This window comes from Colletotrichum siamense, assembly GCF_013390195.1.
Source record: "Colletotrichum siamense strain Cg363 chromosome Unknown KSG_Cg363_contig02, whole genome shotgun sequence".
Lineage (NCBI taxonomy): Eukaryota > Fungi > Ascomycota > Sordariomycetes > Glomerellales > Glomerellaceae > Colletotrichum > Colletotrichum siamense.
In genome coordinates this window covers 2,860,425-2,885,374 of record NW_023501015.1, presented here as the reverse complement: position 1 = coordinate 2,885,374, position 24,950 = coordinate 2,860,425, and the positions used below count along the sequence as shown (strand labels likewise).

At 55.0% G+C, this 24,950-nt stretch overlaps 7 protein-coding genes across 7 annotated transcripts; 4 read left to right on the top strand and 3 right to left on the bottom strand.

Annotated features, from left to right (window-relative positions):
• Window positions 1–1,538: 1,538 nt before the first annotated feature.
• On the top strand, window positions 1,539–2,217 carry lsm1 (U6 snRNA-associated Sm-like protein LSm1; the record flags this gene model as incomplete). The annotated part of the gene is made up of 3 exons (XM_036634593.1): window positions 1,539–1,680; window positions 1,763–1,831; window positions 1,895–2,217. 3 exons carry the CDS (start codon window positions 1,539–1,541, stop codon window positions 2,215–2,217), a joined length of 534 nt encoding a protein of 177 aa, XP_036499623.1.
• Window positions 2,218–2,712: 495 nt separating this feature from the next.
• CGCS363_v002743 (uncharacterized protein) lies at window positions 2,713–4,879 on the bottom strand (the record flags this gene model as incomplete). The annotated part of the gene is made up of 2 exons (XM_036634592.1): window positions 2,713–4,568; window positions 4,624–4,879. The coding sequence occupies 2 exons, from the start codon at window positions 4,877–4,879 to the stop codon at window positions 2,713–2,715; spliced, it is 2,112 nt and encodes a 703-aa protein (XP_036499624.1).
• Window positions 4,880–5,399: 520 nt separating this feature from the next.
• Window positions 5,400–5,944, top strand: CGCS363_v002742 (uncharacterized protein; the record flags this gene model as incomplete). The annotated part of the gene is made up of 3 exons (XM_036634591.1): window positions 5,400–5,445; window positions 5,550–5,828; window positions 5,916–5,944. The coding sequence occupies 3 exons, from the start codon at window positions 5,400–5,402 to the stop codon at window positions 5,942–5,944; spliced, it is 354 nt and encodes a 117-aa protein (XP_036499625.1).
• A 42-nt stretch (window positions 5,945–5,986) lies between these two features.
• On the top strand, window positions 5,987–6,990 carry mob1-1 (putative maintenance of ploidy protein mob1; the record flags this gene model as incomplete). Its single annotated transcript, XM_036634590.1, has 4 exons — window positions 5,987–6,012; window positions 6,240–6,400; window positions 6,468–6,695; window positions 6,749–6,990. 4 exons carry the CDS (start codon window positions 5,987–5,989, stop codon window positions 6,988–6,990), a joined length of 657 nt encoding a protein of 218 aa, XP_036499626.1.
• A 669-nt stretch (window positions 6,991–7,659) lies between these two features.
• CGCS363_v002740 (ATP synthase subunit 5) lies at window positions 7,660–8,834 on the top strand (the record flags this gene model as incomplete). Its single annotated transcript, XM_036634589.1, has 4 exons — window positions 7,660–7,830; window positions 8,005–8,319; window positions 8,536–8,628; window positions 8,721–8,834. The coding sequence occupies 4 exons, from the start codon at window positions 7,660–7,662 to the stop codon at window positions 8,832–8,834; spliced, it is 693 nt and encodes a 230-aa protein (XP_036499627.1).
• A 1,604-nt stretch (window positions 8,835–10,438) lies between these two features.
• On the bottom strand, window positions 10,439–13,968 carry CGCS363_v002739 (Uncharacterized protein; the record flags this gene model as incomplete). Its single annotated transcript, XM_036634588.1, has 7 exons — window positions 10,439–10,841; window positions 10,905–12,149; window positions 12,206–13,293; window positions 13,408–13,504; window positions 13,559–13,676; window positions 13,745–13,783; window positions 13,845–13,968. The coding sequence occupies 7 exons, from the start codon at window positions 13,966–13,968 to the stop codon at window positions 10,439–10,441; spliced, it is 3,114 nt and encodes a 1,037-aa protein (XP_036500857.1).
• A 1,648-nt stretch (window positions 13,969–15,616) lies between these two features.
• gefA-1 (Ras guanine nucleotide exchange factor A) lies at window positions 15,617–18,885 on the bottom strand (the record flags this gene model as incomplete). Its single annotated transcript, XM_036634587.1, has 5 exons — window positions 15,617–15,706; window positions 15,764–17,559; window positions 17,615–17,824; window positions 17,887–18,232; window positions 18,310–18,885. 5 exons carry the CDS (start codon window positions 18,883–18,885, stop codon window positions 15,617–15,619), a joined length of 3,018 nt encoding a protein of 1,005 aa, XP_036500856.1.
• Window positions 18,886–24,950: the final 6,065 nt, after the last annotated feature.

Genomic DNA, 24,950 nt, shown 5'->3' with positions numbered 1-24,950 from the left:
GCGCGTTGGCGCCTTGGTCCCTCGTCCCTTGCTCATGATATGAAAGCGACGCATGCACCTTTCCTGCGCGAACATTACTGCAAGGTCTTTATTCACCGCGAGCCGCCCGGATTTCGCCTCGCCGCTGCTATACACTTTGTCTCACGAAACGCAGACCACACAAGCCCCAATGGCCCCTCGTACTCAGTCTCGGAACGGAGATTCTGAACGTGTTGGACGTAAAGTCAATCAGCGATGTTGCCTGCTTTACAAACGAAACATTATTATTTTTCATTAACCAAGATTATGGGGGAAACAAACAATTGCATCACGAATGGGCGTTATCGGCTGGCTTGCTATAGATGGTGGGAAAAGGGAACAGCTATGAACCAGCCTGGCTTTGGTGCGTAAGAGGGTATTTGGTCGTTACAAACGGGCGAAGCGGAAGGCTTGAAATCACAGTTTACCGTAGTCTTCTTCGTCCATGACCCGAATGAGTGCTTTTCGGATCTGTCGGTTCTGCTTTTACATACACACACCAAAGAAAGGGCCCCATCACTGCTTATTAGATAGAGCGCAAGTAGTCTCCACAGAGGCGAGAAAGAAACAAAAAGCTAGAAGTAAAAGTAAGCTTCCAGCTCTGGAGGTTCGTGTGACACGAGGGCCCAAGACTGGTCGTCCTCCATCCATATCTTGCAATTGCGCGGCACGAAGCGCTCAAGTTATGGTCCTTCACTGACAGAAGAAGAAAAGAATAAGGGAAAAGAAGAGGGAGGGAAAAAAAAAAAAAAAAAAGAGAGAGAGAGAGAGAGAGAGAGAGAGAGAGAGACAGAGAGAGAGCGAGAGCCCAAGCAGGGACGCAGACTGGTCAAGCTGATACCCCTCCAAGGGCGAGAGCAGTGACTGGTGCTGAAGGAACATCAGCAACTGTACCTATGCCCCGCATGCATCTGAGATCATCAGAATTTTTGACAGCAGGGGGTTGACTCATGCCCCGCCTTTCACGTGCCCCAGCCGCCCAAACGCCTGTCACCCGACGATCCGTGCTCGGAGTTCCTGCCGGGGTTTGCGCCCAAAAGTGCCAGCTCCAAACCCAGCCAGCCAACCAACCAGCCAGCTGCCGTCCAGGCGGGATCCATCCAGGGCACCTGCAGTTTTCTTTTTCGGATGACGCAAAAACATTCCCTCCGACGACGGCTGGGACCCACCTCAACCTAACATTGAAGCACCGCTTGACAACGCCGTCGCCCACAGGAGCAGAGGTGACCAGGGTGGACCTACGATGATGATGGCTTGATCGAACACCACTCTACCTACCCACCACACTCCAGCTCGTATCTCAGCAGCGAAACGAGGCAGAATCGCAAGGCTACTGCCATCAAACTAGACACGACCGACACGCACGCTCCCACCTCGATGATGCTTTTTGGCGCCCTCGCATAAGCTCTTGCTTGTTCTTTTCGCATTTTCTCCCCTGGCCCATAATCGATGGACTGGGACTGGTCCGAATGCAATAATTCTCAAATACCAATGCCAACCAGATAACGAGGGGAAAAATCATGGAAAACCTCACAATCTCCGACGCCCCTGCACAGGGGGCCCAATCCGCTCTCGGCGGCCGCGCACCGCCCCCTCCCCAACAGACTCAACTCCCGCCGCAGATGTTCACCACCGCCGCCCAGTTGCTGGATCTTACTGACAGTAAGGCAAAACACGCGACTGCCGTTGCCTGCTTGGCTTGAGGCAGGCGCAATTGACGTAGCTGGCTAACGCCAGACTGTAGAAAAGCTTATGGTCGCCCTCCGTGACGGTCGCAAACTGATCGGTGTCCTTCGCAGCTGGGATCAGTTCGGTATGTGCATCGCATACAGATGCGTGGCATAGGCGCCATGACTGACACTCTCCGCGTCACCAGCAAACCTCGTCCTTCAAGACACCATCGAACGTGTCTTTGCCCATCCTGATCCGGAGGCGAACCCACCCCGCCCATCGGGGCTCTTTGCCGACATAAAGAGAGGCATCTTCCTCGTTCGCGGCGAGAATGTGCTCCTTCTGGGCGAGATCGACCTTGACAAGGACGACGACCCGCCACCGGGCTACGAGCCGGCTGACCTTAAGCTGGTGCACAAGCTGGCCGCTGAGAAGAAGGAGCAAGACAAGGCGCGTGACAAGAGTCGCATCAAGAAGTTGAGCAAGCTAGGCTTCGAAGGCGAGAATATGGGCGAAATTCTGCTCTGAGCTCTGCTCTACCGCACCGGAGCTTCTTGTACTCTGCAGCCCTTGGAATGATCAAATGGCAAAACGCCTGAATGCGCATTAGGGAGTGAATATCAACTTGAAAGACGAGAGGATGGAAAGGCGGAGTTTCAGGTGCTGGTGGGATGAGCGCCAGGATACGGCGTACCGGCACCCCTTCATATTTGTCGTTCGACGCCGCAGCAAACGGCTGGTTGGATGGGGAGCAGAATATTGTGAAATGCTCGCCATCCTGGGTCTGGTTGTTATGACGGACGCCAGCATAGGGAAATCAAACATTTCGGATTCCAGCCAGTGTTTTATCAATAAGTGGATTGTCCCGTGCAATAGCTTTGGTCGACTTTGACATTGTATCTGAGCTTACCTACGCTGAAAGGGACAGTAGGAGAGGCGAGTTGGTCATGCAGACTTGGTGGAGAGTTCAACTTGAGAGGATGTCTAACTTTATAAATCTCTAGGCTAACCATCCTGATTCATCTACAAACCCGGCACGAAACCTTCTACGACAACATTCCAACTTTCCGGAAAGTGTGGGCCTTCAGCATCGTCCCAGCCGCCCGCCATCATAGCCATTGCTAAGAGCAAACTGCTTGAGCTAGGGAAATATGGCGTGGGCACTCTAGTCCCTCCGACGGGGTAACCCGCATCGTCGAACTGGAAAGTCGAGTGCAAAAGATACTCAGCCGCTCGTTGCGAGTCACCCAACCGCAGGCTGTTCATCGCAAGCATGGGGAAATCCCAGCCGAAAGACTCGTCGAGATCCCAAAGATCCCAGATCTTGGCGGCTGTGTTTTCCAGAGTGGTCCGGTTCAAAGCAGGGCCTGATCTTGGTGGTGGGAGGAGGCCGAAAATACCCGACATTGCTGGGTGGTCTTGTACAGTGGATATGTTGGTCCACATTCCCTGAATGCCTTCGTAGACAGGGTATGTGTCATCAATAATGGGTAGAGGTGCTAACTTGTCTCTGACATTTTCCCAAGTGCTAGGGGCCTGCTCCCCAAGACGAGATTTCCAGGACAACGCGATATCGAGCCCGAAGCGCCAGTATGCCAGCTCAAACGTAGGGTTAACTGTGGCATTTGGATTTGTGTTCTCCGAGACGGGGTACATTGGCGGCCCCAGGTCATACACTCCAGTCGACTCGTTGAAGAAGGCAAAGGATGCCATGAAGTCAGCCGTTGCTGTCAAGATCTCGTTCCACTTCTCCAGGGTCTCCGTGGTTGGCGCGTGGCGGTACTCCATCTCGGCGAAGTACATTGGGTGAGGCTGCTGCCAGATGAGGAGGGTGTTGATCTCACCCGGGGCATCGATAGTCGAGGGGTCTGTCATCTTGCCCCAGCGGGCACCAGCATACCCTTGCGTCAAGGCGCGGGAGACCGAGGAAGGGAGGAGACGTGTATAGGTTTGGGGCAGAGAGCGGGATAGAAGAGGGAAGTGGTTCCAACGGGCGAACTGGAGGTTGTGCCAGAGGACCATCTCCATGTGAAACTTGCCGAACCAGCCGTTATTAACGAGGCCAGATTCCTGCGGAGGGTAGTTCGATGCCGAGTTGACAGCTACCAGATACTGGGACTGGATCGTCCGCCTCTGGAGCTCGGTTGCGTTTGCGTTTGCGGTGGCGGTCATGTCGATGAAGGCGCCACTAGACCAGTATGTCGGCCACCAAATTTGGGACGCTTTCGCAATCTCGTCGAAGCTGGGTTGGCTTGCTAGCTTGGAAGGTGCGAAGTTCGCCGTGAAGCGGAGCTTGTCAGTACCACTTGCGGACAAGACATACCGATGGCTCCCGTCGGTTGGTGATGCCAACTTGCCATCACCTCTACCGCTATCCCATCCAAGACGCAGGTCGTATTCTGCGGTGGCCAGGTTATGGTGAATCGTAGCATAGCTCTTTCCACATTCCCCGAGAGTGGTCGTGTGTTGGTCGGTCAAGTTGAATGCACCTACGAAGGGCGCCCCAAACTTGTCGTTCGTCGGATAGGGAAAGTCGAAAAAGATGGCCAAATCTCCGGATGACAGAAGCTTTGATTCAACGGCCACAGCGACGGTGTCAGAGTTAGGATCGGCCCAGGTTTCGACCTTGACAGAAGCGTTCTTGTGTGTGAAACTCGAGTGAATAACACCCGACCACATATCGAGGGTCTGTTCCTTGTCGCCCAGCATGCTCTCCGTGACCGTGGTGATGTTCCCGCCGTTGAAAGAGAAGCCGATTGTGCCAAGGTTGATTCGATGAGGGTTCTCGCGGAGCCAGTCGGCAATCTCACTGTTTGTCGGGTTGGCCATGTTGTACTGGACGAGCCGGCCATGGGTCCACCACTCAGTGCCATGGTAGTCTGCGAAGGTAATCAGTGTCTGGTTCCTAGAGGTCAATATCTTCAGCGAACGAACCATCGATTGACGTCTGACCCGGAGCTGTGGGCAAGCTGAAGTTATGCCATCCCCACGTTGACATAGTCGCGAAGGGACTGAAGGTTTGGAGGCCAGTGATGTCGGCCCCGAATGCAAAGTTGCCATTGCCTACCTGCAGCGGCGTCTCAGGAGAACTGGCAGTACGGCGAGGATTGAAAGCCTGAACGACCCTCTGCCGGTCTATCCTGGCCTCAACCAGGGTACATAGTAGTGGCACGATGTCTAAGGCACGCATGGCGACAGACAACTCCCAGAACTTCCAAGTACAGCTTCCAAAACTTGTTGAGAGCTAGAGATCTATTAGACACCACAACGGGTCTGATAACTATTTGTAAACTAACTCGCGTTGTCGTCTCCGGATTTCCGTCTGCGCGGGGAAGGCCTGCCACGACCAGAACCCTGGGAGATCGACACCCAACCCATGACGACTAATGGTTGGGGTCACGAGCATTTCTAGCCTCTGTCTGGAGCTTCCTTCGTAAAATGAACAATCTCGGGCATTTCTCAACCGAAGACACCCAAGTGTAGTTGCAAAGCAGACCGGCATTACCTGGACCCAGAGGGAGGGATAAAGAGGGGAAACAGGAACAGAGAGTGCGGGGATGACTTGTTCCCCACTTTGTATTGAGGCTATTCAAATGAGCGGCCGGTAGAACTCATTAGGGGGCTGAGCGTGATGGATTTGCATGGATAGACACGAGTAAGGACCCGGTCTGCAAAGCTTTGGATTTTCAACCGGAGTGACGCCGTAAAGCATGGCTCGACACGAAAAACGGATCGGCTCCCGAACGATTGGATTTGGGAGAATGGGTCTTACAGCTGCGAAGTACTCCGTATCCGTAGCTGGGACCGCGTCCGGCTGTCCGTCATTGCGGAACAGCAACGGAGATGGCCCCGTGCTCTAGCCACAGAGACAAGGGGGAATGTGGCTGAAGTACCCATAAAGCCGGCCCTTGCAGCCCAGCAACCACACCGATTGGGCAAGCGCATAAACACCACCAACACAATAGGCAGGAAGGACCCTTTGACCAGCACCTTACCGATATCCCAAAACAACAACCTGCACCGCATCTCTTGCTTAACCTGCAACCTTTGCGATCCCAGGTTGATCTTCAGCCCCAACATTACATTTTCCCACCGACCGGACCCCTACATCCACCACATAAGTCCGCCGACGTCAGCAGGTATGCATGCTCCAAACAACATCTCGGCGTACATCTTGTGGATTCTATTTGTTCCATTACCCCGCTAACCGTTGGAATGGAATGCAGGATCCCAAACGAAACGACGACAGTATTAAAACGCATCCAAACTCTCAAGCGCTTCTCGACAAGCCGCAAACATGAGCGCGGTGCCGGGAATGACAGTGTCAGTACCACCAGAACAGCGGCCCCGATGATGTCCCTTTTGCAGTACCTCAGCGTGAGGACTGGGTTGCTGGCGGGAGGCATTCCATCGCTGCCGATGCCTTCGCCCCCGCCAGCGGCACCAGACCCTCTGCGCAGCAATGCTGTCACTCGCGACGTGACCGTCATCAAGACGTATGAACCCGAAGTTATTGAGACAAGCGCTGACGACGACTGCGACGGGAACAGTAAGGCCGGTAGGAACCAGTTCCGTGCGCGCACTGTCAAGGGAGGCAACAATGGTGTTGCGCTGCGACAGTATGCCGAAGCGACCCTGGGAGGAGGAAGTCTGAGGAAGGTCGTGAAGCTGCCGGAGGGCGAGGACGAGAACGAGTGGTTGGCGGTAAACAGTAAGGGATCCCAGGCGTTGAAAGACAGCAGCGGCGTACCGTTCTGGCTGACGTTTACGATGCATAGTGGTCGACTTTTACAACCAGATCAATCTCCTCTACGGCGCCATCACCGAGTTTTGCTCACCCAAGTCGTGCCCCGAGATGAAGGCAACGGACGAATTCGAGTATCTGTGGCAGGATAGTGACCAGTATAAGAAACCAACCCACATGTCAGCCCCGGACTACATTGAGCACCTCATGACCTGGGTGCAAAGCACCATCGACAACGAGACGATGATGCCGAGCAGGATTGGTACGTATACTCCCCCCTGCATGCGAGGACGTGGTATTGACAGCAAGGCTCAGGCGTTCCCTTCCCCAAGAACTTCCCGTCGCACGTTCGACAAATCTTCAAGCGCATGTACCGAGTCTACGCCCACGTCTACTGCCACCACTACAGCATCATCAGAGAGCTCGGTCTTGAGCCCCATCTCAACACGAGCTTCAAGCAGTACGTGCTGTTTGTCGACGAGCACAAGCTCGCGAGCGGCAAGGATTTTTACGGGCCTTTGAACGACCTTGCCGAAAAGATGATTGAGAGCGATTGAGCGCAGTAATGACGATGTTTGCGCCGATGAGTAAACTGCATTGTCTAGGCGTTGGGGATAACAGGGACGCGGGCTGGCTTGCAATGAGGGAAGTGCTAATGACTGGGCGCGTTGGGCTTTGAGACCGTTGCAGCGCCCCGAGACGGGGCGTCGTAGCGACATATGTGATATTACTGTAGATTACGCACAGGGTTACGGACGACTCGGCTATGGGTTTGAGAATTCGAGCATTAGACATGACCAACTCTGTTTTCGCGCGTTTGGCCACGGGCGAATGTGTCGCCAAGGACTCATGGTTCATCTCAATTCGTATCGACGCTTACAGGGAACTCAATTGGTGTGGGGCTTGCGTCTGTTTAGGCTCCGTGCTGTTGGTGCCTGTAACGTAATGACGGGACACAGCACGGAATGGAATTCCAGCTCCGATTTCCACCGACCCGACCACCCTGGAGACCCAGCTTACCTAAGTTGATGCCTCACAGCAACAGCGCACGACACAGCGCCAGCCCCAAGGCATCAACATCCCAAATTGCCGAAGTTCAAACCTCAACCTCGAAAACCGACAGCTACCACCACTGCTCCTCAAATCAGCAGCATCCCTCCCTCCCCGCCTCGACGCCCCCCCCGTCCGACTCCCATCAAACGAACACTCCCACCCGAACGTTCACCATGTTCTCGAGATCGGCTACCCGCGCAGTTCGTGCGGCGGCTCCCGCGTCGCGCCTCGTTGCTCCCCGTGTCCCGGCCGTCCGAACCTACGCCGCTGCCGCTGCTGCCACCGAGAACGTCAAGCCCCCCGTCGCCGTCTTTGGCCTCGATGGCACCTACGCCACTGCCCTGGTACGAACATCCTGTTGTCATGTTTTTCCTGGCTCAATTGGGTCCTGTCATTCAATTGAAGCAGCTCGAAACATCGAGGGGTCCCCTCCGATGAAGGAAGCGAAATGGAGGGATAAAAAAAAAGTTGGATAACAATCGAGCGAAACAATCGCTAACTGCGTTCACTTACCACAGTACACCGCCGCTGTCAAGACCTCCGCCCTCGACCCCACGGCCAAGGCTCTGTCCAGTCTCGAGGCCCTCGTCAGCAAGGATGCCAAGCTGTCCACCATCCTGGCCGCGCCTACCCTGAGCGCCGAGGACAAGACCGCCATCGTCGCCGAGCTCACCAAGCAGGCCGGCGCCGGCTCCCAGGAGACCGTCAAGAACTTCCTTGCCGCCCTCGCCGAGAACAACCGCCTCGGCCTTCTCCCCGGTGTCTGCCAGAAGTTCGGCGAGATCATGAGCGCTGCTCGTGGTGAGGTTGAGCTTATTGTCACCAGCGCTACGGTACGTCTCACACCATGCTGAGGGAATGTTGCATTGTGTTTTCTGCTTTGGGGAGGGCATGAGCATTCAGTGAATCAAGAAAGCGAAGCTTGACTGAGGATTTGGCGGCGGAACTTTCTCGACGAACAGAAATACCGCGCATATGTGCGGTTCTCATCAAGCAGATTTCAGAGCGGATGATGACTTACACGAAAATTGCGACTGACATCATGGCAGCAACTCGACAACAAGACTCTCAACAGACTGGAGTCTGCCATCACCAAGTCCTCCTACGTCGGCCAGGGCAAGAAGCTCAAGGTCACCAACCAGGTACGTCACTTCACCTCGGCCGAGTCCCCGAGATCACCTCGGACCGGGCGAAGCTCTGCGCCCTGCGCAACATGGACTGACACAATATCCAGGTCAACCCCGAGATCGTCGGTGGCCTCATTGTTGAGGTCGGCGACCGTACCATTGACCTTAGCGTCTCCTCCAAGATCGCCAAGCTCAACAAGCTCCTTACCGACACTTTGTAAAACAGTTCTTACCATAACAAAACCATCAAGCCCCTCCCTTTTTTATGAGAGAAGAGAAGAGTAAAAGATGAAGCAACCGACTAGCATATCTCCATGACTCATCTAATCCCCTTCCCACACCTCCCCGCCGAACTGATTTCTCTTTGTGTGTGTTTCTTGTAAACTTTGGCCATGGGGTGGGAGGTGGCTTGTGAAAGGGGGGAAAAGGGGGAAACGGGAAATGTTTCTTCTGAAAAGACGTCATCTTCCTGTAGAGACTGTCGTTGGGTCCTTCGACCTCGACTGGGTGAGAGAGAGATGGGAGGGATCCTATTCCAGGCCATGAGACGAGCTGTGCATAGTCTACAATAGAAGCATTCACGGTACTCTGATCTTGGTGATATGATCTAGACTGCGAGTCAAGCGAGTAGACGTCGTGTTTGTGTAGGTAGCGTGAGTAGCTGGTGAATGACACCAGTGACACCCATGCACTACGAACCCGCTGCTGTCTACCGATAAGGACTACATAAGCGTTCTCGCAGGTTGACACGATGGTGTGGCACGATGACCAATAGTCGCGTTCAACAACATTGGGGCGTTCCTCGACTTGGTCCCTCGGACACAGTTCCAATGACCCTGGTTTGTCAATTCTCATTTAAAACCAGACTTTCGTTCAGACAAGGAGTCATCAAAGGCCGAGGGCACATGTGGTATTCTCGTTTGGTCGTCACAAAAGAAAAATGCCCGCTTTTGATCAAGCCCGACTACGAGTTGGTTCAAGATGCTGCGCATGTTGCGGGCCGAGTCTTGTCCCGCTGGGGTAAAGTCGCCTTTGGATACAGAGAGCCTACTTAGTGATGAACGTATGGCATCAGCTAGAGGGCGGAAAGGGGGCCTAGAAAGGTAGAAAGGAGAGACTAAAAGTGGAATACAGGAGGGGTGGTGAGAAGAGCTCGAGCAAGTTAAAAGACAAAAGCTCAGGTGCGGACTCGAACCGCAGACCCTACGAAACCAGCAATCGGATTTCATACCAAGTTCAAACTAACGACTCACAGCGTTATACCTCTGGGCCACTTGGCCCTTCATCAGGCTTGGTTGACGGTGACGAGGCAACAGGTTGGATAAGAGGGAAGGAGGAGGGGGGAGGGAGGGGTTGATGCGTTGAGGGGAGGTAAGGCAGGCAGGCAGGCAGGCGGGTGAGAGAACGACCTTGAATTGGGAAGGCAGAGAGGCTGGCTTCTTGAGTGATTCACGCACAAAGAACCATACCGAGACGAGCCAGGTCTGGGCGACAAAAACAGAAGATGAGCTGGACTCTCCGTGTACTTATTAGAAGCCTGAAAAAATTGAAATCTATCTGTTCCACATTCTAACAGTTCTGTCTGTGGCTCTATATGCACTGACGGCAGTAATATTCGGATTCGTAACCAAGGGAAGTTTCCCGCATGCAATCTCTATTCTTCTGAAGCCCCCCTCCCATGCTCTCTCACATAATTGTTTTCTCGCCCGGTACTTCGGTCGCCATTACATTTCAAACCATTCTCTCGCTCTCTCACACTCGGATAAGCATCGAACGATGATTATACTAACCAGATAGGACGATACTTACAGGTCACATAAATCACTTAGGCTCTGGTCTCGTACTCGTCGCCGCCGTTGACATACTCCTTATCCTCCTTGTCATCCTTGTAGCGCTGGAGCTGATCTGAGATGTAGCGATGCATGTGCGCGTCCGCCTCCGAGCGCTCCCTCATCCTCTCGCGCAGCTTGTCCGGATCCTCCAAAGTGACCGAGTTGCCGAGCGAATCGTCGCCGCCGTCCTGTCCGTTCATCTCGGAGTCGAAGTCGCTACGTGCGCCGATGGAGCGTGCGGTAGAAGATCTGCGCATGCGTGGCTTGCCGTTAGGTCCCGGGGTGCCTGGGGCGGTAGAGTCGCGGCGCTTGATCGAGCGAGTGAGGATATCGTCGAAGTAGTGCGACATGCCAGCAGAAGGAGTGCGGGGAGTCTGTGGAAGGCGGCAGGTGATGCTGTGATCGTTGTTAGCACGCATACAAGGAGAAAAGAACAAGCATCAAAACCAGGAAGCTTACCCAGTGTCGTGAATGATTTTGGCCATCAGGCCAGTCCAACCGCACTGGTGGGTGGCACCGAGACCACGGCCGGAGTCGCCGTCGAAGAACTCGTAGAACCAGAGGTAGTCCTTCCAGTAAGGGTCAAAATCAAGCAAGTCGTTTCCGGCGTTGATGCTGCGACGGCCGTCGTCGTTGAGAGACATCAAGTGCTGCAGACGGTGCTGGATCTCTCTCGAGACGTGGCCGAGATGCATGTAGTCGCCGCTGCCTGTGGGACACTCGACCTGGAACTCATGGCCGTAGAACAAATAGAAGCGCTGGAGGGACTCAACCAAGAGGAAATTGACACACAGCCAGATGGGTCCTCTCCAGTTGCTGTTGCCTCCGAATAAGCCACTGTCAGAATCGCCTGGTACGTATCCGACGGAGAAGGTCTGCCCGTTGACGTCCATTGAGAAGGGATTCTTCTCGTGGAACTTGGAAAGAGACCGAATGCCGTGCTCGGAAAAGAATTCATCCTCGTCAAGCATGCGCTTGAGAATCTTCTCGAGCCTGTCCTTGCTCACGATAGACAGCAGGATTCTGTTGCCCTCGCCACGCTTAGCGATACTGGCCATGTTTCTCTCGGCCAAGTCACAGCGGTTCTCTATAAACCAATCCACTCTCTTCTTGAACGAGGGCAGCTTGTTAATCAGCTCAGGCTCCAGAGTCATGGTGGCGTAGAGTGGAATCAGGCCGACCAAAGATCGGACAGGGAGCTGCTGAATCCAGGGGCCACCCCAAGAAATGGCATCGTAGTAGAAGCCATCCTCGTCGTTCCACAGAGACTTCTCATCCTTCTGGCCAGTCCTGAAGGTCATGGCGTCACTGATGAAGATGAAGTGCTCAAAGAACTTGGACGCAATATCCTCGTAGGTGCGCCTGTGCTTGGCAAGCTCAAGGGCAATGTTCAGCATGCTGAGACAGTAGAAAGCCATCCAGCCGGTACTGTCGGCCTGCTCCAGGGAGCCGCCAGTCGGTAACGGCTCAGATCGGTTGAAGAGCCCGATGTTGTCGAGGCCGAGGAAGCCTCCCTCGAAGACGTTCTTGCCCTCGGCATCCTTGCGGTTAACCCACCAAGTGAAGTTCAACAACAGTTTCTGGAAAACTCGCTCAAGGAAGTCCAGATCCTGCCTTCCGTACAGCTTGCGCTCAATTTTGAACGTGCGGAAGGTGGCCCACGCATGGACGGGGGGGTTGACATCGCCAAAGTTCCATTCATATCTGTTCCTAGTCAGCAAACACCGTCTTTGTTTCAACGCATATGGTAGGCAGCTCACGCTGGCAGTTGACCGTTCGGATGACAGTACCACTCGCGAGTGAAGAGATCCAACTGTTTCTTTGCAAAGTCAGGATCCAGCATGGCGAGCGTGATGCAGTGGAAGGCACTGTCCCAAGCGGCGAAGAAAGGGTATTCCCAAGAATCAGGCATGGACAAGATATCGTCGCAATGCATGTGCTTCCACTGATTATTGCGGATGTCCTTCCTGCTTGGCGGCGGCGGTGGCTGAGTTGGGTCCCCATTCGCCCACTGGTCCCAAATGAACAGGTAGTGCTGTTTGGTCCACATCATGCCAGAGAACGCCTGACGCTGGATGTTGCGGAGGTCGTCAGCCATCGGCAACGGGCTGAGGCGGTAGTAAAAGTCATCGGCTTCGGCGATTCTGAGGTCGATCAAGTCATCAAACTCGCCTTCGTCGAAATATGTCTCATTCCGCTTGGAAAGGCGGAAACGCACAACCGCGCACTCGCCAGGGCCAACACCGCCGTCCTCGTTGAAACTGAACCATGCGGCGCTCTTGGTTCCCTTCTGCTCGGGATTGATTGCTTCCTTCTCGCCATCGACAATGTACCTGTGGAATGCATCCTTGACATAGGGAGTCTTGTTCTCTTGCTTGTACAACAATTCATAGTTGGTGTCATTGTCTGTGAACATCATCTTGGGAAGGACGTCGTCGCCGCTAGAGCCGACACCAGGCGAGGGCGACATGAGAAGATACCGGTCGCCAAGCTTGTGATGCTTGGACTTGACCATGCTCTCCGCGTATGCCTCAACGGACGGTTTCTTGTCCTCGGGCTCGCGGCCCCAAGCCCAGGTATTGCGGAACCACATGTGCGGGATAATGTGGAGGGGTGCCGGATCGGGACCTCTGTTCCATGCCGTCACGCGGAACAGGATTTCCTCAGGGTCGTCGGTCGCCTTGGCAGTTTCGATAAAAATATCCCAGTATCTGTCTTCCTCGAAAACACCAGTGTCGATAATCTGGTATTCCTTGTCTGTCTTGCCTCTTTTCGCGTTCTCGTCAAGGAGATCCTTGTACGGAAACTTCTTCTGGGGGTATTTGTACAGGAACTTCATGTAAGAGTGCTACGTCTGTTCGTCAGCACCAATGATCCCAGTTGGATCCTTCTTTGGGCTTACCGTCTGCCGAAGTTGTTAGCTTTGTTCCTATTCTGGAAGATTGTTGGAATGGTTACTCACGGGTGTGTTATCGACGTGGAAATGAGCTTCCTTGACGCTCTCGCCATGGTTGCCCTGAGGATTAGAGAGACCAAAGAGCCTCTCCTTGAGAAAATCGCTATCGTATCGTCAGCAATTGAGCTGATCGACATGATTTTCTACGCCGACCTACTCTTCCTCGTTCCAGAAGGCGAATGCGATGTTTTGGAAACCGTGGGTGTCGGAAACGCCAGCAATTCCGTCTTCACCCCATCTGTAAGCTCGGGATCGTGCATCGTCGTGGGTAAAGTCTGGGGTTGGTCTGTCAGCGGGTTGCAATTGGAGCTCGTGGAGCAAGCAGGCGGGGGGAGATCCTCACGACTCCACGCGTCTCCGTCGGGACTGTAGTCCTCTCGCACTGCGACACAACTCTGGTTAGATGGCTTTTTGTCATGATTGGGAGACAGCCGCTGGCTCACCGGTTGCCCATTGTCGCTCGGCGACATAGGGACCCCATTTCTTCCAGTACTTCTCGCGATGGCGGTCTTCCCTCAGGCGCCTCTCCTCCTCGGTGAGGAACTCGTGTTTGTCATGGATAACCATGGCGGGCGAATTGGCACCGTGAGGAGCTGGGTACAGTGGCTGGCAGGACGCCGGTCACGACAACGACAAGCGGGTGAGCTTGAGGGGTTTGCGAGAGTTGAAGAAGGGAAGAAACTTGTGGGTTGCTGCGGCGAAAAGAGCGAGAGGCTGCAGGCCTTGGGAGGAGCTGGCTTTAGTAAGAGCCAGACACCCTAGCAAATACCACCACAACGACTCAGTAGGCAACGTCACGTATCACGATAGCTTCAGCGGCAGGCGGTCAGCTTAGGAAAAAGTCGGACAAGTTAGTCTTGCTGGCCAATGGAGGGCTGGCAATGTAGATTGATGAATGGCGGAGGTTGGAGGGGATGTTGGCGGAAAGAGACTTTCGCCGTGTTGTGTGCTTCTTTTTTTTCTTTCTGATGAGCGGCCAGAGAAACGACCAATGTGTCGGGAGACGGGCGTCAACGGGAGCTCTACTCCGGGCACCTCAGCCCCGAACAAGGAACACGGGCTAAGGTAACTAACTACCTAAGGTACCTTACGCTTCAAGCGCCGGTCGGCCAACCAAATGACAGCAAGATTAGCTCAAGGAAGCTACCTATCTGGCTCTTTCTGCCCTTCTAGAGACTGTGCGCAAAGTGTCAGCACCGGCAAGCAGGTGCCTGCTTCTGTCACACGGGGCGCTGTGGTTGACGGCGACGGCGACAGTCCCGGCCTGCCCAGGTTCAAGGTTGAGGGGGCGACAGCGCGGGGCATTCATCAGTATGCTATTCTCTTTTCCATGTGGAATGGCCGTCTCCCCGCCCCAACAACAACAACGAATGGGGCCCTTATCAAGAGGTACACTAGGTACTGAGTGTGTTGTCCACTGCCCCATACCCACATGCCCATCACATACCTAGCTACCTAGGTATTGACAGTTATTCCTGCAGAACATGCGCTCTCCATTGTGATTTCGTCCTCTCTCTTGCAGCTCGCTGGCTCCCGGTTTCTGCCCCTTGTTGCCCCTCTCCTTGAAACGCTAAAATCAGAGCTTTCAGAGGTATGACGTCAACCAGCTCTAGCGCACCTGAATCCAACCTAGCGGGGCAAGCTGTTCACCGACCACATCGCACTGCATTGGGCCGCCGCAGGCCCCGAGTAGGCCTGGACCGCACCGACCGACAGGGGACGAACGGACGGCCTTGACGATCGCCGATGAGCCTCTGTTTTTTAATATAGCTGCCGCCGTACCGGTGCTTGGCCGTTCTTCTTCCGCCGTTATTCTGGACCTTCTCGTCTCTCGAACGGGCGAATTGTCCCGCGACGGAGATGAGATAAAACTCCACCAGGACCAGGACCAGGACCAGAACCGCACACCAGCCAGGACGTCCGTGTCAGGAATGGTCTGGATATCGTGAGGAATTCGAGGCCTTCTGTGGCCCCGATGTCAATTGCTGAAGAGGATATCTATATCGCGGAAATCGACCCAAATCGCCATTCACCAGTCCCTCCCGCAACGTCGTATGAACCCGACTTGTTATATATACGCCTGCATGCACCGACATGCCAGCTTCTGGCCTGCCCCTCCATTCGCGCGTCACGCCATCGCTGGTCGTTGCCACTGTTGCTGTCGCCTCGTTAGACAGAGTTTCTCCATCGATATGCACCGCCGGACTGCCAAATTCTATTTGGCGAACCAGGGGAACTTCTTCTTGCTAATGTCACCACCGCCTCCTGCCGTGCTCTCGAGCTGCACACTGCGCTGGTAAATTTCCTGGAGGACCACCGTTAGCATCACATGCCTGTCTCAGACTGTCTTCCCTAGACTTACCTCTTCATCTGTTGGCATCCTGCAGTCCAAAATAAGTTCTCGGGCCGCCTCGTGCTTTGTGAGATTCGGATATGCGGTCCCTTGACTCTTCATGAGAGGGAGGAGCACTTCGCCGAGCACCTCGAACTTCTTCCAATTTACTCTGTCGCCGTCGGGCCCCACGAATGTCTTGCTTCCCTCTTCGGCCGAAACCAAGTCTCTCCGATGGAGTGGTATGTATGGTATCCGGGGCAACGGTGAGTTTTCCCATGCCAGGCGATACGCAAAGTGACTTTTTTGGGTGCCCATAAGAATGCCCAATTTGGCAAACGACTTTTGCGCCTCCGGTGGCACCAGCGCCCATGTCTGCGCCAACCGGTGAACTGCAGTGCCGTTAATGCCGGCAAGCACAGCTGCCAGCCCGTTGTAATTGTTCAGTCGCCGAAGCTTCTGCGCAATGTTCATGAACTTCTCCAGCATCTGGGCGCGATGCTTCGCCTTGTCCCGGAGCAGGATGAGGTTGGCCACCCACTTCGCCACATGATTAAAATGATTGATCATGCGGTTAACGTTCTTGAGACTCTTGCACTTGGATCGAAGTTCCAATGAGAGGCTGACGTGCCGTACGAAGTCTCTGATACGAATAGACGAAAACATGACCCAATCGATACGTGTCATCTCATCAGCAATGTCATCGTCTGTAATGTCCATGAAGATGTGGTAGCGGAACTTGTTCATGGGCAAAACATCTGTCGGCTCCATGTTGGCAGCCTCCCTTTCGTACTCGTCATAAGAATGGAAGGAGACATGTGTACCAACGCTACTCGTCCTGTCCACGTGTGACAGATCAGAGCTATTGGATGGCCTCTCATCGATCGCATCGTCAACGGTGAGTGTGATCATCCCATTTGACAAATCTGATGTTGAGCGCGTCTTGTCCTTGGACAAGACTTTGCTGCCCTCTTGGTCCGCCAATTCATCTGATTTCGCCCAGCCCGTGTCGTCGTCTTCCACAACGCTGAATTCAAGATGGCGCTTGATCTGCTGCGCAGCGATGGAAAAGATTGGCTCAGTGGACAGGTGCTTGATAAACTCCTCCAAATTCCGTCTCGTTCCTGGCCGCGCAAAGTCGCCGGGATACAATGACACCCACTTCGCAACTACTTCAATGATCCTGAGTTGGGTGGCTGTCTTTGACAGATAGTGTGCTGACTTGTCGTCCCGGACGCGATCGAGTCGCGTGAGGATGGCTGAGAAGAGTTCGCCTGGTGCGGCGAATTTTCGATACAGACAGAGGAATACATCCGAGAAGTTGTTATCTGCTTTGGTCATGCGTGGGGCGATGAGGCGGTCAACCAATTCGTCAAACGCCACACCCGTTGGCTTGGGCTTTTCGAGGAAAGTTTCTTCGCTCCGCTGCAGGATCGGGATGTCCTCCGAATACCTGAAGGACTCGGCGTCTGATTCCTCCATGTCGAGGAATGAGTCGGTTGGCCCGCGATCGAGGCGGATGCCCGGGGTCCGCAGCTGGCTCGATACGGTTTGTTGTTGTGTTTCTTCTTCGATGGTCTCTGTTCCAAAAGTTGAGGTTGATGGCGCGCTGAAGTTGGCCAGTCGGGGACTACCTGGAGTTGGTGGGCCGCGTAGGTGGTCGGGGATGGGAGGGGGGACACCTCGAAGGAGCGACAAATCAGAGCTCGCTCGGCTATGTTTGCTGTGCTGACTTAGCGGGCGGCCGTTGGAGCTGTCGTGGGCCTCGAGATTGGCTGCCGAGGCTGCACGACGGCGGGACAAGCCCCCTTCCGACGCTTGCGTTTCTGACGGTTCATCAGCATGCATTGGCTTATGCAGTTGGAACTCGTGTTCACGTACCCTTGCGATAAGCGATGGCGGCTTTCAGCATGGCATTCAGGCAGGCTCGCGCCCGTTCGGGACTACTCGTCGACAGATTGAACTGGCCGACGCAGGACTTGAAGTATTCGTGGTTGGCGACACGGGCGGCGTCAATTTGTCGTTCGCTCTCGGGGTGATCGCACTTGTTGGCGACGAGGACCGCGGGGAGACCGGATTTCGTCAAGGCGGCTTGCGGTCTCGTCAGCAAGGCGCGACGCGTCAGACGGAGAACCAACAAGATTATCGCTCACCTGTGGCTTGTGGCAACTCTTTCATGCTCTCCTTGTTCATAACATCGTAAATAATCAATGCGCCGTCTACGCGAGGTACAATGTGGCCGTTAATCTGCTTGGGCCACTGGATGGGCTGCAGAGGATTCAATTCGAAGTATTCGAGGTCGAGCTCGATCAGGGTTACGCCGTAGGTGACGTTGTCGACGACCATGCGCACGCTGGAGGCGTTTGTTATGGGAGGGCGCGACAGACCGAGGACTCGTTGGACGAAGGACGACTTGCCGACGCCGGATGCGCCAATGACGGCGATGTTGAGGCTCTCCATGATGGCGGCGGCGACAGCGGCGGCGGAGGTTGGTTGTTGCTATGATCGTCAGCCCCTTTTTTTCCACTTCCCGTCTCATCAGCTACCCCGCAGTCTGTGTTTGGTGGGGCATTTACCCAGGACAAGGAAGGTCCTATTATCAACGACTCTCTTCTTGGGGGCGGCCAGCGCTCGTTGGGGTTGTCGTCATCGCGGAGCTCAAAGTATCCGAAGTCGAAGTCGAAATCGAATTCCTGCGTGATTTCGTATTTTTGCGTCGCGCCTATCTCCTCGTGCTCGTCGTCTTGTTCGTTATCGTCTTCGGGGTTAGGGTCGTGGAGTGTGGGAGTCCGAAGCGGCTCAAATCCATGCGCACCCTCCCCTGCGTAGTCGTCGAAGCGCTGGAAGAACGGGTCGTCCACAATCGACACAATCGAGTCGCGGTAGTTGGCCGGCTGTTCGGTCGGGAATCTGGGAGGCAAGAAGGGTTCGTCTCGGTGGAGGGCGTAATGCGGTTGGTACTGCTTCGAGGCCGCGGGCGCGGAGCGGTGGGCGGTCTCGCGTTCGGCCCTCCTCGCTGCGGCTGCTGTCTCGGAGGCGGAGGCGGAGGCGAAAGAGGACGGGGTTCCGGAGCGGTGGAAGTGATTCGGAGGGATGTGAGAGCCTTCTGAACTCCTGTGAGCCTTTCGAGCTCCTATTCGATCTGACGCCATGGCCACGACCACGAGCAGGGGGGAGGCAGCACTGCGGCAGAGGCTATTCGGAGAAAACAAACATGCGACGTGAAAGGGACAAAAGATGGAAAAACGACAGCGACGGAGTGCAGGAGAACAGGCAGGCAATGTATGAGCAGGGCCAAAAAAATCCAAGCCTTGTCCAAACCAAACTTTTGGGACAGTGGATGCACTGACTAAAAGTCGGGATTGTCGAGGCTCAAGGAAGGCATGGCAAACCCACAGGCACCGTACTTAGTGCGAACAAGGGAGCGGTAGGGTCAGGTACGCGACGGATACTGGCTGGCGAGACGAACGAACGGGAAGGGTCAAGGACAGGAACAGGAACAGGAACGGGAGCAGGATGGATCATCTCACGGCAGGGCAGGGCAGGGGGGAGAGGGGAGAGGGATTCTCGTACACTGTACTGTACTCAGCAGACCCTTCGTACTCTGTACTCTGTACTCTTTTCTGTACGCAGTACGCGGTTGTCCTAGTGTTGACTCTGGAGCTTCGTGGTGCGGCGGACCAGGGGTTGCAAAAAGGGGCCCTTTTCCTCGCTAGGCGCTCCACCACGACGCAGATGTCCGGAGGGCAGAGGCCAGTACTGGAAGCTGCTTGATGGGGAAGGGGGCCGGCACGCCAGGAAGGGGGAAGGGAAGGGGAAGCACGGCACGGCGGTCGACGACGATGCTAGGCACAGCAAATGAGGTCAGTCGCGGATCCAGATCCAGGGCAAACTCGTTCCAAGCCAAGGGCACGACCCCCTTGGACGAGTGAAATACGGCAAGGTGGACTTTGTGGACATTTGACGGCGCATGTGCAGGACCAGGACCGGTTGTGATGGTGCGCAACCTTTAGGCTGGGATTGGTACAGCGGGCCGGGGAACGGGGAGGGGGGCGAGAGACAGCAGGACGGGACGTTGCGTTACCTACCTCTTGAGATTCGTCAAAGTTGTACGATGCAGAGGCAACAAGTCTGCTTCGTCGGTAGGTACGGTAGGTGAGGTAGGTAAGGTAGTGTGAGGAATGGTCGTTCCTGGGCCACGCTGGTCTGGGCCGGACTGGTCGAGTAAGATGAGAGAAAGGGGTGTGGAGGAGGGAATAATGATTGCTGAAGGGTTAATTAGGGGACCAGCAGGAAGAGGACGGGAGGAAGAGCAGCAGAGAGACTAACGGCAGAGCGGGATATAGCCGCGACCTGGACCTGATGATCAGAGGGGAAAGGGGGGAAGGAGGGAAGGGGGGGCTTGGAGCGCGAATGCGACTGTGCGGCGGGAGTGTTAGTTACCTCCTGCTAGTGGGCACGAGGTAAGGTAAGTGAGGTAAGTATCCGTACCTGCCCGTAGGGTAGACAAATACCTACGGTACGTACTCAGTCACAGATGGATGATGCTATTGCAGACATTCATTCGCATGCATTGAAAGGCACAATAGAGCAATAGAGCCGGAACAATACGCAGCGAATGCTAATGCTCCCTTTCTCCCGCGCAGTCCGTCTGAAAACTCTACGAAATTGTGTGTCGTTTGGTGTGGATTTCAAGACCCCAATGCAGCAAACGACAATGGGGGCCTTTCGGCTTGGGTGGTTCTAGTGCGCGGCATGGAACGAATGGGACGGGACGCTGGCCATGGAGCAGCACTGGATGGGCCACAAGCTGGCAGCAGCCGACTGCACCGTGAGCGCTCGGAGACCCGGCACCGTATCCCAGAGACTGGGAGCCGCCACGTCCGGACCGCACCCGCTCAATCACGCCTGGCAACTGCCCCCTCTTGGTCCCGTCCTCAAGTACCTACCTACCTACCTAGGTAGGCACACTTAGCTGCTGGGGCTGCAGGTACAAGTGGTGGATACGGTACACTGTACAGATGGCCCTGTCTGTTCAGTGGGCCGCTGGACCCAGGCACCCAGGCCACCCTGAGCCCAGCGCCGCGGACCCAGCTGTCAGTGGAGCGTGTGTGTGGTTTGGTGCTTGTTAGTCTTTACAGACAGGTCGTGGACCAACAGGTGCGGCTATTCGTAGCCCGAGTTTTCGTACCTGCGGGACCTGTGCTCAGGCACCGTCAGGCCCGTCAGGCCCGTCAACCGGGGTCAACTCCGGCTCACAGTGCAGACAGGTGCAGGTGCAGGTGCAGGTGCTTCCATCAGGTCTGCTCTGATTCCCGGGCTTTCACTTTCCTTCCCCTCCAGCCACTTCCACCTCGAACGTTACAGTCAAATGGCATGCAAGCAAACATCAAATGGCGGTCTGGCCATCCCGAAATGCGCACGACTCGGACAATGGAATCGTCAATTCAATCCATTGTCATAAACCTACGTATTCATAAGCACGTACGCCGAGGTTTGCCGTCTGGATTGCGCGACCTTGGCATCTTGCAGAGCCCACTCCAACTACCTACCTAGGTACGATATACGATATGCGCCTCGCGTAAGACAGCACCACAACACGTCCTCCTCTCCGCATGACGTACCAAGCTCCAACGTCGAGCTCCCTTCCTCTTTAGGATTCAATCAGTCGCAATATCTCCTCTACAAGATCCGCGTAGCACCAAGCAAGCTAATGTCACCGCACATCACAGCAAGCCTGCCGTGAGCGCGCGTACGGACACCGTTGATGTCTCAAGATGAAGCAGCCCGGCTGGTGCCATGATCTTCAAGCGCCCTAATCAGCTCAGAGTCGCATCAACACGTGGCCGCGGAGCGAATCACACCTCTTGGCTACCTAGTATACCATGGTATACTACGTAAGGTAACTAGCTAAGTATCCGTTCTACCTTACTTTACTTTAAGTGTCCGTATGGATACTCTGTCAAGGTTCAGGACTGTTCTTCTGCCATCAGCAACTAATTACCAAGAACCGTTGGCTCCAGCCCCGGACACCCCCGCCATGTACAATGTATTACTTGCTCACCACAAGAAGCTTGCGACGCCTCATCGTCGGCACTTTATTCTGTGCCATCCATGCCTTCGTCGACGGACCTTCCTCATGCACCGGCTCCTTTTCTACGGACGGGCGCCTCACGTTGTGCGCCTCACTCATCTTCTGACTGATGATCCTTGACCAAATTAAGACCCGTCGTCCATGGATGATCCTCCAGAACTTGGAGCTTGGCGTTGCCCATCAAGCTCCAGTAGCTTGGGTCTTGGGAAACTCCCAATTAGCCCATGTCGGATCCGGCAGCATGATCTGACTTTGTCACTCCCTCATCTCGCGGAACGGGACACGCGACACCCATCCGCAGATTGTCGGCCTCGTGCAAACGGCCCTTCTCACTTGCCGTCCCGGACACTCGGATCTCGAAACCGCATTCCAAAAACGGCGCCAAGCTTCTGCCTCGGATAATAAACTTCTGTCAATTTCGAGCACGGTTCGTCTTGAAATTGCCCTCTCTGAACGATGCAATTTTGTGATGGCCCGAAACTTCGTCGAAACTTGGTTTCGGATTGCCAAAGGCAACCAACCAGCACTGAACATTGACGCAGCTAGTTATGAGCTCCCGCTCGACATTCTGTCAGCTCCAGCTCATTGCGCTACGACTCTAAGCCATTCCTTCGCTTGACTATGGAATATTCTCAGGCCATCACTGAAGCAACCAACCGGCCGCAGGCGTCGTCAGGGCGTGGTGGAAATAACGTCGTGGACTAAACTTCTGGCCGCTTTCTTGGCATTCCGCCGCGGACCCCTGGTCTTGGCCACTTCTTCGTCGCGTGCCTGCACAAAACGAGTGGCCATCGAATCATCTTGCAGCAATTGACGAGCCTGGACCCGACCGTCGTCTGATTCCGGGATCCGGAAATCGACCTTCACAATTTCACCGTCCTCATCATCAAATCTCTACAAAGTCAGTGTGCAATTGGACTTTGAGTTTGCCCGCCCCGAGTCGTCGTCAGCAACATCTCACCTTACCAGCTTGACCGGCGGATCAAGCGAGGCATGGACGTGCTCAATAGATTGGAAATGCTGAGCATTGTGGCGGCCTAGTGTGCTCACCTCATGCATTCCAGAGATCACAACTACCGGGGATTGGCCGGGTGCTAATTTGAAGAACGGCTTGTTTTCTTTGCAAAAAAGGGCTTGCGCAGACTGTGCGCAAGTTTGTATCCGTGAACGGCTTGAGGCCATGAGTGACAGCGCCAGCATCTGGGCGAAGAATGGCCATTCAGTCCAGCAGATGATGGGAAACAATGGCGGAGCACAGGATTCGAAAGGCTGGCGACCTTACCTTGGGATGGCCAGAATTGACCGCACGCACATTTGAATTTCCAGAACATCCTCCGTAAACCCCAGCCCGCGAGAGTGTTATGGATATCAGCGTGCAGCTGTGGCGTCACAAAGCCTTATTTCCATTGGCGACATAAGCTAAAGGGCGATCCTTCTGGAGGCGCATGCAGCTTTTGGTGCCACTCAGATGCGCAGAGGGGAGGATGGGGTTGTGGCTGCATCGCCAAGCCGCATGATATGGCAAGACGACGACGAGACCCTTCGTAAAAAGCGTCGTCTTTGGGTTACATGGACTTGGGATACGAGGACAAGACATGCAGACCTGCAGCAGCAAACTGCAAGAGGCAGGCCACTGCCACTGCTACTGCCAATGCACTGCACTGCAGCACTGCACGCAGCAGCAGGAGATATCGCTCATTGCCGAAACCCACGTCGTCTTTGTTTCGTCCTAGATCGGAGTGTTGTTGGACTCGCATCGCAGGCATGGGACAAACGCAATCAGAGACAGACGCTTGCTCTGCCTGCCGAGGCCTCTGGATGGCACGCGAGTTGCGCACAGCACTGGCGGTAAGGTGTCCGTCAACCGAGACAGGAGGTTCGGCCTGGTACGTGTCGAGATTGGACGGGCCCTATTGACCGAGAAACGCATTCAACAATCGACGAGCCGCCGCCGCCGCCGCCGCCGCACCTGTGTTGAGACGGTGAGGGCGGTTTGCGATGGAGGAGACGGCCGTCGTCAGATTGCTTCTTTGCCGTGGCTACTGGTGAGAAATGAAGAAAAGACGGACCCCTAGAAAGCTGGCCCCGACGCGACGCGGTTGTCGAGGGATGACGGCCAGCCAGCTTATTGATCCCATGATCGACCATTGTCCATTGTTCGCGTTTCCATGGGGTAAGTGCGAGTGGGAGGAGTGAAGCTCAACGCTAGCAGATCCGCCATCGTCAACTGCCAAGGCCGGCCGCTGGTCTGCTTCTTAGTCGGCGATTTAATGGCTGTTCTGAGACAGCCGGCGAAGCCCTAACCCGCCTGATGGCTGAGGGCCACCATAAAAAACAACAACAACCGTGCCTTGAGGCTCGCTATCCAGCCTTTTCCTGGGGTTGGTTCTTTCTTTGCCGCACCTCAGGCAGTAAACGTGAACAAGGGACGGAGGCGTTGGGAACGTGGCATGCCCCCTCCACCGCCTCCGACATGACGAAACCAACCACATTCAAGAGACCGGAGGTCAGACTACTACGCCGTACAGATGCTGGACTGCGGACACCATGGCCAATGGAGACGGCCCATCGGACTTGTCAAGGAGCTTGTCTGCACCAGTTGCTTCCTGTAGGTGGTCCTTCACGGGGCGCTGACACTTTGTCGTGTGAGTGCACTGCAGTAGACTGATGCCCGCCGTGGATCATCCCCACCAACCCAAGGGTGCTACTCACCATACACACTCAAAAAGCTCACCACACCTTTTGACTGATTCATCCCATCCAAAGGAACGTTTGCTTTTTCCTTGATTATGCAGCAGCAGAGGCGCCCAAGCCATGTTGCCTCTTCCTACGGGCTGGAGGGAGGGCCGCCAAGGGTCGAGTGCCGCAACGCCACCGATGTGTGAGATCAGGAAAAGCTGGGACGACAGCCAGCACCAGGGAGAAGGACAGAAACAAACGATGGACGTCCAAAAAAGCCCATGCAACCGCCTCCAACCGGCTTCATGTGTGTCGGTGAAGCGGCGGAGAGTGTGTCCCAAAGCGGTATCCGACCACTGGCCCAGTGCAACTCGACCGACCAACGGGGCGTCCTAGGAACCCCTTGAAGTCTGGAGACTATCCCGAGTTGGTTCGTTGATCGGT